Source organism: Scardinius erythrophthalmus (genome assembly GCF_964197995.2).
Source record: "Scardinius erythrophthalmus genome assembly, chromosome: 17".
Taxonomy (NCBI): domain Eukaryota; kingdom Metazoa; phylum Chordata; class Actinopteri; order Cypriniformes; family Leuciscidae; genus Scardinius; species Scardinius erythrophthalmus.
In genome coordinates, this window is record NC_138237.1 from 18,315,103 (window position 1) to 18,330,537 (window position 15,435).

The 15,435-nt window shown below is 36.5% G+C and overlaps 2 protein-coding genes across 3 annotated transcripts in view; both read right to left on the reverse strand.

The window, feature by feature from the left end:
* Positions 1–9,771, reverse strand: part of myo5b (myosin VB) — a 54,971-nt gene extending 45,200 nt beyond the window's left edge. The window contains exon 1 of one of the 2 annotated variants that reach the window (XM_081391563.1): positions 9,661–9,771. In XM_081391563.1, the coding sequence (XP_081247689.1) occupies positions 9,661–9,687 (27 nt within the window). In that variant the 5' untranslated portion in view covers positions 9,688–9,771. Of the gene's footprint in view, positions 1–7,787; positions 8,255–9,660 lie in introns of those variants that run through there. The other variant, XM_081391562.1, reaches the window with a different exon arrangement.
* An 804-nt stretch (positions 9,772–10,575) lies between these two features.
* cfap53 (cilia and flagella associated protein 53) lies at positions 10,576–15,067 on the reverse strand (the record flags this gene model as incomplete). Its single annotated transcript, XM_081391463.1, has 8 exons — positions 10,576–10,819; positions 10,911–11,013; positions 12,496–12,712; positions 12,818–13,036; positions 13,798–14,101; positions 14,180–14,353; positions 14,442–14,671; positions 15,005–15,067. The coding sequence occupies 8 exons, from the start codon at positions 15,065–15,067 to the stop codon at positions 10,576–10,578; spliced, it is 1,554 nt and encodes a 517-aa protein (XP_081247589.1).
* Between the last annotated feature and the right edge of the window lie 368 nt (positions 15,068–15,435).

Consider the following 15,435-nt stretch of genomic DNA (forward strand, 5'->3'; position numbering starts at 1 on the left):
TAAACAGAAGATTGAAACTTTGATTGATTTATTAAATGTTGTCTTTTGTTGGACAAGAGGTTCATAAATGCTTCTAAAGTTTGGAAATATGTTTGAAGCGTGTTGCTTTTTCAAATGCACGTTATAAGCGACTCAAACTTGCAGTGCTTTCAGATAGAGCAGCATTTACTACTGATCACAAAGCTGCAAGTCACTGACAAGTTGCGCATATTTTTGTTTAATTTTTTTTAAATGTAAAAAAATTTAATGTAAAACCCCCCGGATCCGTGTGGATTACTTTTATGATGGATGGCTGTACTTTTTTGGGCTTCAAAATATCAACACCTATTTACTGCCGTTATAAAGCTTGGAAGAGCCAGGACATTTTTTCACTATAGGCTAACTCCGATTGTATTTATCTGAAAGAAGAATGTTCACCTAATGGCTTGAGGGTGAGTAAATCATGGGGTAATTTTCATTTTTGGATGCCTTTAAATGTTATTAAATGTAATTTTTATTCTTATTTTATTAGTAGTAGTAGCATGTTTGAACTAATTATAAAAATAAAGGTAGAAATATATTACTTTTGTAAATTAAAAATTTTACTCTAAAATAAAAACGAATATTTGAGAATTATAATAATGAAATATGATGCATGCATGCTTTATTCTGAAATCAGACTATACAATTATTTAATCAAATTGCAGCCTTTGATTTGTTAATCACATTAGATGGAGATTCTCGTGCAGCCCTAATTATTTATTTTAATTTAACATTCAATATAATTATTCATTTTTCATCAACTCACAAACCCATTTGGGAAGCCCTGTTCTAAATGATAATTTTTGGGTGAACTATCCCTTTAAAAATCATCAATGGCTTTTCTGATGAAAGAGAAAACATCTCAAAAGCCTTAACAATCGAGAAAAAACGAGCAGTGACATTTTTGCACATCTAATAGAGAGACAACTATTTCTTTTAAACTCCATATTGTTGACTCTCATTTTGGATTTCTCACAAACATTCAGAACACAAATTCAAAGCATGCATGACGAAGCTTAAACGGAAAAATCTATCAGTTAAAACGGGTATGATCTTTGAACCATGAAAGCTGATACTGCATGAAGAAGCAGTGACGGCATCTCTAACAAAGGCCAAGAAGGGAAACGATTAACCAGACTAAAGTCCCAGCATTTAGCATGCATGCCATTCCACACCTGAGCAATCACCAATGTCCTCCTGTCATCGTGTGAGACTGACTGCTCTGCTAATTGTTCAATGCATTTCCAGCAACCGTAATGAGATGGAACTTCTCAGTGGACAGTCGGGACACAGAGTCAATACAATCAGCTACAAGTTTGTCAGGGTTATTTACAAGACGGGAGCCTGGCTACCAAGATACAGGAATGACTGTCACACAATTTAGGGCCTCAGCAGAAGTAGCCAAACTGCATCATGTATGAGTGTGTGTGTTCTATATTGAAACAAATAATAAATCAATAATAAGCAAAAACATTTCAGCTGTGTATGAAGAAGTGTGAGACTTTTGTTTCATTATCTGAGTCAGCTCCTAGTGTCCTGATCTGTTGGGCTTCAAGAACACAGTAATGAAGGCCACTGGAAAAGCTGTTGTGGTGGGAGGGAGCTGGTGAGAAACAAGGGTGAGACCTGCGAAACTGGTTTTTCATGGCTTCTTTGAGCTGCATGACAAAAAGACCTGCATCCACGTCAGCTGTTTAACTGAGCTACGAGGGTTTGCGGCAGCTCTATGCACCATAAAAATGGGTCTAACAATGAAACATAATTCACAAACTACTTCATAATGTGGTGCTTTTCAGAGTAAAAGAGTGTTTTTACTTTATTATGTTACACTACCGTTCAAATATTTGGGGTCAGTAAGATTTATTATGACCGCCGCTAGCTTAGCTAGCGAAAGCGGTCATATAGGGATTGTCAAAGTTTTTTTTTTTTTTTTTCTATCCTCTAACTGAATTTTTCGTCAACGATACCAGGGACACCGAAGCACCGGGGAACATGAAATTTGGTGGGCATGTAGCCCCACTAGACTTCTAAGGAAAAATTTCGTTTGGTCCCCGGGGGCCACTCCCCCCCCCGCGCTGGGCCCCCCCAAACCCAAAAAAATGCAGTTTTTCCTAAATAACTACCTGAACCGTGGCACCGAGGATGAAGAAATTTTTATGGTATGTTGCTCTTAAGGGCCCACATCAACCTAGCCCAAAATCACTCATTTGTGATTTGCGCCCCTCCCATAAAAAATGAAAATGCAATATTATTCTGCTTTAATCGCCCCTATCTTCAGTGGAGATGTTCAGAACTGCACCATATTTCATGTGTATGATTAACTTGACATCCTCTGGGGGTATGCTAAGTTTCGTAGAATTTCATCCATGGGGGGGTATAAAATAAATTCATTTATGTGCACATTTAGTGACTGTACACTCATCGGCCTGTAGATGGTGCTGTTGAGCGAAGGGTTGCTGGTTTAGGATGATACTGTCACACACACACATGCAGGAATACAAAGAAACGCAAGCATGCACACACACTGACATCCACACGCACAGACACACACCCATACACACACATACAAATCCACATGCACAGACACACACACACACACACACACACACACACACGCGCACACATGTACGCACACATACATACACGCACAGACACACACACACAGACACACACAGACACAAACACACACACATACACACATACACACACACACACACACACACACACACACACACACACACACACACACACACACACACACACACACACACACACACTACTACTTTTTTTAGGTATATACATAAACACGCAATACAGCCAAATAACTCCACGTCATTTATTTTTGTGGAAAGCCAGTGCAGGCCTGAGCGGCGGTCATATTTTGTACCGCGATGCGGTACATCTAGTTTGTAAAGAAATTAATGTTTATTCAGCAAGGATGCATGCAAATTAATCAAAAGAGACAGTAAAGACATTTGTGTTACAAAAGATTTCTATTTCAAATAATAAAAAAAGAATACATTTTCTATTTCAAAAAAAGAAAAACGAATGCATCACAATTTAAAATATATATATATTAAGCAGCACAACGGTTCTAAACATTGATAATAATAAGAAATGTTTATTGAGCAGCAGATCAGCATTAGAATGATTTCTGAAGGATCATATGACACTGCAGACTGGAGCAATTCAATAAATAAAATACATTTGAAAATATATTAAAATGGAAGTTATTTTAAATTGTTTTTACTGTATTTTTGATCAAATAAATGCAGCCTCGGTGAGCATAAGAGACTTCTTTAAATACATTTATTCATACAGACCCCAAACTTTTGTCATTTTAAAAGGAAATTCAATGCAAAATGATCGCAAATTATTACATTTTAATGAAAAATAAGAAAAACATGTTGTTTTTTGGAATAGAGTGCACCAATGAATTGCATTTATGAATAACAGCTGTAACTATTATAAATTAATAAACTATTCCTACACCCCTAGTATAATTCTGCAGGGCAAAGCTCAATGTCAGGAAGTCTAATGTTTCACTAGATTCAGCACACTTTCCCCATGAGGCTACAGGGTAAACGGTTAGAACAAAGCTCTGTGTCTCTGCTAGCCACACCCTGATCACTGTCAGCACGCTCACAAAACGTCCTAGAGGGAGAGATCAGGTGTTTCCTGGGGGACGCCTCACACTTTTTTCCCTTTCCACCTGTGATCTTTGTCCTGACCACTGTCCAGGAATGACTGGCCTGAATCCCTGTGAAATCTGACACCACTACCCGAGTGTGAGGCTTGCTGCAGTGGTTAACAGGTGAGCGCGAGACTTCCTGCTAAATCAATGAAAAGTGCCCGGAGTGCACCGAAAAGTGCCCGGAGCTTTTCAGTGCAGGTGCACTGAAAAACGGTTTTGCTGTCCCTATTTTCCCAATTCTGTATAAAATTCCCATTTCATTATAAAAACACATGCAATTTGGTAGGATATATTGCATTGTGAGATATACTGCATTATATTTTAGAGATAATGTTGCATATTTACAACACATTTAATATCATAAATGTGCATTTAAATAATATTCTTGTGTTCATTTAGTGGATTTTTTTACTTAGATTTTTATTTTACTAGTTTATTGAATTTATGTCTTATTGGTTTAAATGGCTTATTTACAAATAATTGATCTTATAAAATTATTGCAAACTGTCAAAAGCCCCAAAGAAAAACTAAATACAATTTTATATTTTATTTTAGCAATAATTAAAGGGTTAGTAAAAATGAAAATTCTGTCATTAATTACTCACCTTCATGTCATTCCAAACACATAAGACTGTCATTTATCTTCGGAACACAAATGAAGATCGAAAGACATGATCGATTTGTATTATGAACAGACTGAATAGGCTTTTATTCATCAATGCACACATCAGATATGGTAAAGGGAAGTTCAAATATGCTTGCTTGATGTGCGAGAACCAATGAGGTTCATTGTCGTGTGTTACGCAGCACGTTTGGGCTTCCGCAAGAACCAATGAGATTTGTTCTCACGGTTCAAGCAAGTTCGGCTTAACTTCTATTTATGTTCGCCTGTCAATGTCTATACTCTTAAAAAATGCTGGGTTATTTCAACCCATGTTTGGGTCAAATATGGATCAAATATGGGTCAACCATTGGTTTACAGAAAAATTATTTACATTTTTAAACCCAGTCAGTGGTTGGGTTTGTCCATATTTGACCCAAACATGGGCTGAAACAACCCAGCATTTTTTAGAGTACGTGAATAAAAGCCGAAAGTGAACGAAAGTCTAAAGGGTTTGGAACGACATGACTGGGTTTGGAATGACGTGACTGGGTGAGTAACTAATGACAATTTTCATTTTTGGGTGAACTAACCCATTAAGCAATATCACCCAGCCTTGTTAGTAGCCTACTACACCCATAATCACTGGGTTAATCATATTACTTTGAGCTGTGCTGATGGAGCCATTAAAGGGATGTTAAACAAGAATTAGTTATAATCCACATCTAAACAAGAATTAGTTATAATTCACATCTTTAAAACCTGCCGTAATTTAGATTACAAGTTATACAGGGACTCACAGAGGTACACCATTTTCTTACATAAAAAAAGAAAAGAAAAAAAAAAAGAGCATGAACATTACAATAAAACATCTTAAGTGCTTCTCTCAGATTTCTCTCCCCAGTCATCCTGGAGACTCTCATTTCTGCATCAGTTACCTTAGCAGTGGCATTTGCCAAGCCATGAGTGCAGGGAGTGTGATCGCACATCCAGCCCAATGGTACATTCCCCCTGGACCTGCACATGACTTGTTTATCTGCCCAGAGGCACTGAGAGACCTCAACAGTGACGTACTATAGCACATGGTTTAATCAAGGAGATGCAGAGATGACCATGTATTACACCCAAACAAAAAATACAAAGGGGGTGTTTATGTTGAAACAGCACAGCAGAAGAAAAGACTCAGAGAATCTATTTGGAATGGACAAAAAGAGATATTAGCCCCATCAAATCTAGGTTGTGCTGGGGTCAATTCAACAAAAGTTCCCATTTAGGAGGAGGGTCGAAACTTCAGCTGGGGTGCATTGTGCCCCAAACTAATCCTCTTTCTGAGAACAACCACCAAACAAAGACACAAAGCTCCAACAAAAGGTTACAAAGTAATAACTTACATTCGTAAAGCAGGGAGCATCAAACAATAACGTAATTTAATATTATTTATAATATTATTTTTCATTCAAAAAGTGAGATTTTGTAAGGTATTTTTACTGGGAAACATCAGGGATCGTCCTTTTTTAATAGCCAGTACAGGATGAGTCATCAATATATTTGGTGCATTTTCCCAGTAGAGAAAGACATTTTAAAGCCGCCATTATATCAAAACTCACTTGGATATACGTCACAGAGGAAAATACCATTTCCGTTTCATGCAGACTTTAAATGTGCATATATGCAAAAAGTTAATTTTGTAGACACTAGCATTTAGACATTTGCCTAAAACTTCTTATTTCATTAGATATTTAACAGCATAAGATGTTATGTTATTAGATGTATGAGAATATTGTATACACTGTCTCTTTAAAACTAGCAAGTTGGTCTAAGAAGAAAAAACAGATGGTATATTGTCTCCCTGGTCTTACATAAAGATTATCAAAAAGTAGATTATGAAGTTTAATTAGGTGATGGGGGGGGGGGCTTTAAAATGAGGTCTGTCAAAAAACAAAAATGCTTAAAATGTCTGTCTATTCAATCCTACTTGTTAGTGTAACCAGTGATACACGTAGTGGTTATGATGACATCACTGGTTTGGTCTTTTGCGTGAGATCGTTAAGATAACAGCTCAAAAGCTAATAATAAAACCTGAAAACTGTGGAATACTCTTAGGTTAAACGTCTGATAAGAACACAAAGGCAAAAATAAGGGAGTGAACTGGTGTAATAATCCACCCTTATGGTGACACTGTAATAATTGGGATGAACTGAACAGTTCACCAAAGGCTGAGGACAGGAGGAAAAGAAACAATATGAAATTTGCATACAGGCCCAAACAACTTGGAAAGACTGAGTCACCTGCAGCATTAATATGTGACATAAACATGAGGCTACACCAAGGACTTTCCTAATGTGTAATATCATATTAACAGCTAGCATTCCTTCTCTGGCATATTTCTACCAGAGGTAAAATAATAAAAATAAACAACTATCAATTGATTACATTTGTGAAATGACAAGACATAAATTTCTGCAGAATTCCCAATGCATTTTCCAGTCATTTGTGATGAGAGTTGGAAAAAGAATTAATAATAATAATAAAAAAAATCCAATTTCTATCTGTTGAAATATTTTAGAGCTAGGCACAGCTTAGAAAAAAATATTTAGCCAACTACTAAAATCATACATTTCCATGACAAAAATCACTAATATTTCCAGGTTTTCCATAACTAGTATGGTAATCCTGAAAATAAAACTACAATTGTCATATTAACAATTCAAACAAGCACACAATAAACTACAGATTTAAATTTCCAAATGAGGAACTCAATGGGACACCAAACAAATGTCACATAGGCCTACTAATGATACTATTCCCAAACAGCACATTACGCAATCCACAAATGGATGAATTTCATTATAACTGGACAAGGATCATGTCTTCGAGACAAGAGCAATATCCAATAAACAGCAGTTACTGAATATCTCCAGTATTGATTATGCTGGTTTTGACAGATACACGTAATGTCTAATATAGCCTATGATCCACTAAAGAATAAGAGGAAGAACTCGCCATGAACACATGGTTGTGTCTCAATACCCAGTGAGCTGCCTTCGCAGACAGCATTATTTGACATCAAAGCCGCATTAGAACGCGCACAAGCGTGCTGTCTAGATAGGCAGCTCAGTGTGTATCGAGACACCGCGAAAGCCGAAACTACTTACAGACCGAAACCAACAGGAACACACCTGTCCGCGATACTTCCCTGTGTTTTATAGTAAGTCAAAGGCGGTTATGCAGAACTACACGGCGTCAAATAGTTGAAGATTACCTTTTGTGAGGTTTTATGATGTTTTTAGATGAATTAAAAGATTTCAAGCTAGTCATGTTACATTAAACGAAGATTTAAGTCCCTATCCAAAGACTGATGAAGGCGTCGTTTACTATCTCGCACAGTAAATTACTGTCCATCTGTGACATATTACATACTACTTATCTATTTAATGGTGGAATAAAATGTAAACTATAACAACAACTCACCTTAGAGTAGAGTTCGGTCACAGACATGATCCCAAATACAGAAGCTCCCACCTAAACTAGTCACATCAGCACACGCAAGGTTAAATATTTCCGCTTGAATATGATGATATTCCCGTCAAGCTTTATAATCCAGCTTTCTTGTGTCCTGTCACCACTCCATGTTGTGCTGGTTTGTACTTTTGAACTCCCTCTGACGGCTAATGTTAGCGCGTTAGCCGCGCCTGATCTCGGCAGGTGTCTGTCCCCATAATTGAAGTTCAGTTAGAAAAGCGTTCTTCATCCTCCGCATAAACAAATTACAAGTTAAAATAAGCAATTACTGCGAGTTATCACAGACTTCTAATAATGGCTTAAAGGTATCGGTTAAAAAATAAATAAATATGTAATTGTCAAAAATGCAGGAGTGAAGTTGCTGCCCTGCCTTCTTTCCGTCTCCATGGACTCTCGATCATGACTGACATGACCGCACCGCAGCGGCAGAGGATCATGGATCAATGGCACAATTCAGTGTGTCTACAGCGACACCCTCTGGCCAATTACAGCGCTGCATTAAAACCACGTTGACAGAAATAAAAATGCTAGCTAGATTGTAAACATCAGTATTGTACGTGTATAGACTCAAGTCTGTCAGCACACCAGTTAGAAAATATTACGAGAACAGCTGGTTAAGATAAAAGCGTTTACCTTTGTATAAGTGCCTTTTGCATTTAAATTAGTTCTGAACACCAAATGAGGTGAAATGCAAAGCTACAAGCACTTGCCTCATAGCTGTCAATGTAAATCTTTAATCTGTAAATCTTGTCACACGACAACAAGATGGCTTTTTTATTTATTAATATTTTTAAACAAACCAAAGCCATAAACAGGCATTTCCAATAATAAATCCTATATAAAAATATGCTTGTTTGTATCTGCTTTTCTGCATAGCACTCCTCTAACTTGTGTATCACAAGCTTACACTTAAAACTTGGCTTTATTTACAGGGAAGTTCGTTTGGGTCTTAAGATAAATTACTTGTGTTGGTTCTCATTTGTAAGGCACTTTGGATAAAAACATCTACTAATTGACTACATGTAAATTTAAATGTAAAATAGCATCGCTGCTTATTTTAATTGTATTTATTAATTCAAAAATATGTTATTTCTAGAAAATGTGTATTGAAGCCATTTATTTTGTTAAATTCTTTTGCTTACTTGATCCAGAAAAAAAAAAAAAATAATAATCACATCATTGACCTGTATACATCACTAAATTCCGTGTTTCTGATCTGACACCAACTCTCTTAAATTATTGTTACTTGTTACATCTTTGACTCCAAAAATAAACTACTAGTTAATATACAGTATAACATCAGAATACACATCATTGCTCCAAGATAACACTGTTCTGATTAAACTGACTGGGTCCATTTCATTGTGATCATACAATGTGAAGTTTAACTCTCTATATACCTACATGTACTTTTTCTTATGTTTCTTAGAAATATTTGAGAGTAGAACTTGCCTAGAATAATCGAATAGTGTGCGGTGTTTGCTCAGTGTCTGCATCATTAATCAAAGACACAAAGCTAAGCAACACAGCAGCTTCTCTACTCTTATCTGCAGTGTGCAAAGTGGACACAACACAAGCCATGTGTAAAGTACAGGGTGGAATAGAAATTCAGACTAAGTAGTGTTCACATCCTAAACATAAAAAATTCTATAAATAGCGGTGTGATTTTTGTTGTTTTGAGAAAAAGTGGTTTAGCTGGTTGCTATAGTTTTTAAATTAATGTATTTATAAAGCTGTAACCTGTAAATCTCAGTGAACCACATGCTGTATTATTAATGTGATAAGACAATCTAGAACGAAAGAGTAGCTGTGTCTGACTTACCTTGACATAAAGCTCATGTTCACGCATCTTCTTCTCTTAAAAATTGAGCCAATATCCAGACACAATGATCATCAGAGCTCTGAATTATTCAGATATAGTATATTCCTCATGTCATGCTTTAAAGGATTGTATAGTCTGAGAATTTTGTAAAGTTCAAAACTGGCTTGGGTAAAAGTTAAACCTGTCTGAACAGCTGAGTGAGAAAGAAAAAAAGGAGACAGAAATGAAATCATACCAATTGCTCCCACACCCATAGCACTCCTAGGTAAGGTATTGGGCGTTGACTAACTTCTTTACCATACACAAGCTGTCGTGGAATCTGCAGTGTCAAAAGTTAACCGCCCACTCCCTCACCTACTAATCATTTAGCCCAGCAGCTTATTGGTCTAAAACCGTGTTGCCAAATCATTATGGAAATCATCTAGAGTGTTAACTGTGTCATTTTTGACCTTTTGACCTCTCCTGGTATTGTGTACTGTACATGCTTCATAGCAACTGTGGACAGTGTCTTATTTTTTTAATTAGATGGTTGGTGTTAAAGGCGGTGTAAAAGGAAGTCTTCTATGTGAAATCTATGTGAAGACACTTTTCACAATCAATTCATTGAAATTATTTGCTTCCTTGAAATCTTGAAATAATCTTTTCAACATGCAAATATCTACCTCAAAACAAGCTAATCCAGTCAGACTTGTATTTTACTGTATGTCTGAATACAAACTTTGACACGGGATAATGAATCTGATCACAGATCCCACAAATGTGTAAAACATACAGTTATTCAGAAATGAGCATGTAAGTTAGGAACTTCAATGAAAGTTCCTTTTATTTAATCTGTTTTCTTTTTATACTGTTTTTAGAATATCGTATACTAATGTTAAGAATGTTATTAATGTTTTGAGTAGAATTGGTTTGGATTTATGCCAACTGTCCACCAGAGCTGGAGCTGCGCTCTCGTCTCCTGAAGGGATGAACTGCTGTGGTGCCGCCGGATAAAGGCCTTGAAAGGATGTCCTGGATCTTCTTATTGTACTGCTCCTGGTACATTAGGCCCTCCTGGAACTCGTGTTCTTTCTCAGCTTGTTCTGCTTCACAAATGCGCTGGTTGTGCAGCATCTGAGCCAGTAAATCAGCCTGATACTCCTGAGAGGCCTCCCTTAAACTGGACATATGTGAAACAAAATGTCCTTCATTTTTGTATGTTTTGGTATGGGTATGATTAAGTTGAACAACTTTGAGAGACAGGAACCTACCGAGTCTTTTCTTCGCCATCCAGCAATTTGTTCTCTTGAATGATTCGTTCAAGGTCCTCTCTCTCTTTGAAAGTCTCAGCCTGTTTCTGCAGGTTCTCTTTCACTAAAGAGAATAAAAAAAAAAACGATTAAAAAACATTTAATTAACATTTAATAAAACTTAATTATTACATTTATGTACAATAATAAATTACATATTATTGATTTTTTTAACGATTAAAATTTTTCTTTGTTTTAGGTTCACTATGTGATCAAAAATACAGTAAAAACAGTAATATTGTAAAATATTATTACAATTCATAATAACTTTTTTTTTTTACTTATATTTTAAATATGCTAATTTGGTGCTCAACTTTATGTGATTGTGCTTCTTCATATTTTTGTGGAAACCATGACTCCAGATTTCGAATGGTAGTGATTATATATATATATGTCTCATCATTTATATTTTCATTGTTGGGTGAACTATCCCTTTACTTAGTTTCTTTAAATTAATGAAAAATTTAAATTAATAATAATAATTGTAATAATTGGTTTAGTTTGTAATATGTTATTAAATAAAAAATTATATAAAATATAAAGAATACATTAAATTAGTATTAATTATACACAATATATATTTGAAATAAATCTTTAAAAACTGATTTACTGTTAAATCTAATCTTTAGCAATCTCAAAACGAATATCCATTTTTCATACTGCACATTATAATCTTGTGATTCCTAAATTGACTTGCAGTATTAAAAACAAACTAGTGCAAAATGCCCGTGCAAAATCAGTTTTTGTGTGTTTTTAGTATTGTTGGTTTGGTGTGTTTGAGTGCTCATTGTTACAATTACACAGCAAAAGTTCAGTGACTTTTTTATTTGTGCATGGTAGAAAGCACACAGTGAACTCAGAGAAAACGCTATGCTTGAGCAAACAGTTTGTGAATAGGCTACTACAAATGATGCCCGTGAAAGAGACTGTGAACGCATTGAATAGGATATGTTTCGTTGGTGAATAGCATAGGCTACTATTACACAGTAGCGATAACATTAAGCGCACCAGAATGAAATATAACATTCAGAAGTAAACAGCATAGCTGACTTACAGATTCAGTTAACATCCACAAATGGTGGATTTTACAGTGAACTCAGAGAAAACGCTACTTAAGCTCCGCTGCTTTCTTCGACCCTCTCTGTCTCTGGTCCTGGGCTGTGTGTGTGTGAGAGGGGGAGTGGCCAGCGGCTAGAGCAGCAAAAGCCAATGTGTGCTTCTTTTACCGATATATATTTAACGAATTCTTTTGCATTTCTAATCCAAACAACGTCAAACTTGGCACTGCACTTACTCGTGCCCGTAGCGAGACACCTGTCAAGTTTGAAATACATCGGACGAACGGTACAAGAGATATGCGAATAACAGACAGACACACAGACTGACAGACAGACAGACGTTTCTGTAATTTATAGATAATTATAGATAGATAGATGATTTTAGTGATTTATTTTTCATTGATTTAGACGTAAGTTTATTGAATATATATATATATATATATATATATATATATATAAAATGCCTGATCTTAAAGAATTTTCCTCACAGTTCTCCTGGATCTGCAACCGGCGAGTGTCCATGACATCCTTCATGAGTCTGTCTCTCGCTGCCTTTTCCATACGCCACTGTGCCTCCCTGCTGGCCCAGGCCTGCTGGAGCTCTGATTCAAACAGTTGCTCCGTCTCAGCTTCTTGTCGTTTCTGCTCTTTCAGCTGGTCTGCTAGATACTCCCGGTACCTGTGCTGCTCCTCTTTACGCTCCAGCTATTCATGAAGAACATTTCATAGATTTAGATTTTTGGATGAACTACTCCTTCAAGTGAAGATCAAAACCTCTGTTAACAACACTGTACTCTGCTGAAGTCTCACCTTTTTGAGGAACTCCTCCTGCTTTTCATCCCTCTCTTCACTCAGAAGCTTCTTCAGGATGCTCATATCCAGAGCCAGCTCATCCTGCCGATCTTGTGCCAGGCGCTTCATCTTCAGTCGAAGAGAAAAGTCCAGCTGCTTACGTCGTTTTTCTTGGTCTTGAAGCTTCTGTCTGTGTTCTCGCTCTGCCTCCAGACGGAGCATCTCCCTCTGGTCTCTCTGAGGAACACAGCGTTCAGAAGAATCAATGGCGCAGCTTTTTTTGTACAAATGTTTGCTGGATTTTAAAATTCAATAAACTTTTGTCTAAATAAATGAATTTAGTGTTTAGAATTTTAGTGTTTTGAAAAGCAAAACACTAAAAACTAAAATCACCTACAAGTCAATTTAGGAATCCCAAAATTATATGTACAGTATGAAAAATGGATATTCATTTTGAGATTAGCTAAAGATTAGATTACATTTAACAGTAATTTAGTTTTTAAAGGTTCATTTAAAAAATAAATAATAGTGTATAATTAATGAATACCTATTTAATATATTATTTATATTGTATAATATTTTTTATTTAATAACACTAACATTTTTTATTTAATTTTATCTAAAAAATGATAGAAGAAACATTAATTTTAAGAAACTTTAAGTGAGTGTTAAAGGGATAGTTCACCCAACAACTGCTTGGTTACCCACAGTCTTCAAAATATTTTCTTTTATGTTCAACAGAAGAAAGAAATTAATACAGCTTTGGAACAACCTGAGGGTGAGTAAATTATGACAGAATTTTAATTTCCCTTAAAGGTCATCTAAATGAAAAAACAGAGTAAATGAGCATACACAATTAAATATTTAATATCGACAGATACGGATCATTTAAAAAACTCTATTATTGGCCCATAACTAATAACCTACAGAAATATTGTGCATCCCTTATAATTATTCGAACTTGATTTGATTGATTAATTGAATTGAATGATCAGTACCAGTAACTGGGCCTCCTCTTGCTTCAGCTGCTTGGCCCGGATTCTCTGCTCCTCAACCATTTCCATCTGTGTTTGCAGGAAAGCCTTCTGCTGGAGGTTGTTCTCTTTCTGACGTTGAGCCTCCTGGTTATGACGCTCCTCTTTAGCCAGCCTGTCGCTCTCCCACATCTGAGTGAACAGTCTGTCCTCTTCTTGTTGCATCCGTCGCACTTCCTCCTTAGTACGGATCTGAGATTCACGCTCAGTGCAGACCTCATCCTGTCTGCGCTTCATCTGCATGGTGCGCAGCTCCTGGCACTGCTCTCTAAAACACAGGAAGAGGGAAAATCTTATCTAATCCAAAGTTCAAGATGGTCCACCTACTAATGATATGGCCTTCTACCTGAAGAGTTGATCGAATTTATCAGCAACCAGCCTCTGTCTCTCGCTCTCCCTTCTCTCTCGTAGAGTCGTGGCTCTTTCATGCATCTTAGCCTGCCTCTCCAACACTGTCTCTTTTTTTGCCTCCATCTCCCTTAAGAGTTCCTGCTCTTCTGAGTCCAGCAGCTCACGAAGCCTGTCAAAAAGAGCCAGACAAATGTCATTACATTACAGTGAAAGACTAGCCTATTTCTTAATCATTTATGAGGTTATTCCATTCAAACCTTTCCCTCTTTTCATCAATGCCTATATGGTACTGCTCTCTTGCTTCCTGTAGATGTCTACTAATAGTGGCCGACACCATCCGGCGCTGTGTGTTTCTTTCCCATCGCATTCTCACATCACAGGAGCTATGATCCTTGGTAAACTCCAGAACCTCATTCTGTGTCGCCTCCTGTTTCCTTCTCCTCAGAAAAAGGTTGTCTATGTCTTTGGATAAAGGTTGTCTTGCTCTCTGAAATGTACATATTTGAGTTGAATATTAACACTAACCAAAATTGAAAAAATATGTAACATACTGTTGATCAAATTTGCGGTCTTCCCAAAGAGAAAGAGACGGACTAAAAAAAAAACCATAGCCTACATATAAATTAATCTGTACATTAACACATTAGAAAATGTTTAGCTTCCATCTTTCATTAATGTTTTTTCATCATCTGTGATCAGGCCCAAATAATGTTTGAAAATTTGGTCTCATCATAATCATCATCAGTGTGTGTGTGTGTGTGTGTGTGTGTGTGTGTGTGTGTGTGTTGATTATGTCAAGCAAACATAACTAATAACTCACCACTGCCACGGAATGTGCTGGTCCAGTTATTTCCCGCGTTCTTCTTCGGTGGGCTGTCAACATGGTAACTTAATTATTTTAACTCCACTTTCTCAGACTCTAGCTAGCTTGAGAAATGACCCTCCAACTATCTAACGTTAGTTGCGTTTACGGAACTGAACTGATGTTGCCATAACAACGGCAAGCCACATCAGCCGCCTTTCAAAATCAACTTATGTGATGATGATACGATGATGATTGTCAACTTGCAATTATCCTACAATACAGTTAAATGCTAAAGTTAAATGCCCTATTACAAAAACTTGCGACTGTTTAATAATTTTTCTTAATCACCGTGACAGGCGAGCTTTTATTTTGTGTAGTTTTCAAGCGTTAAAACGATACCCACCTTCCCCCCTTTAATCTTACGACGTTTTATCGAAAAGAAAAAC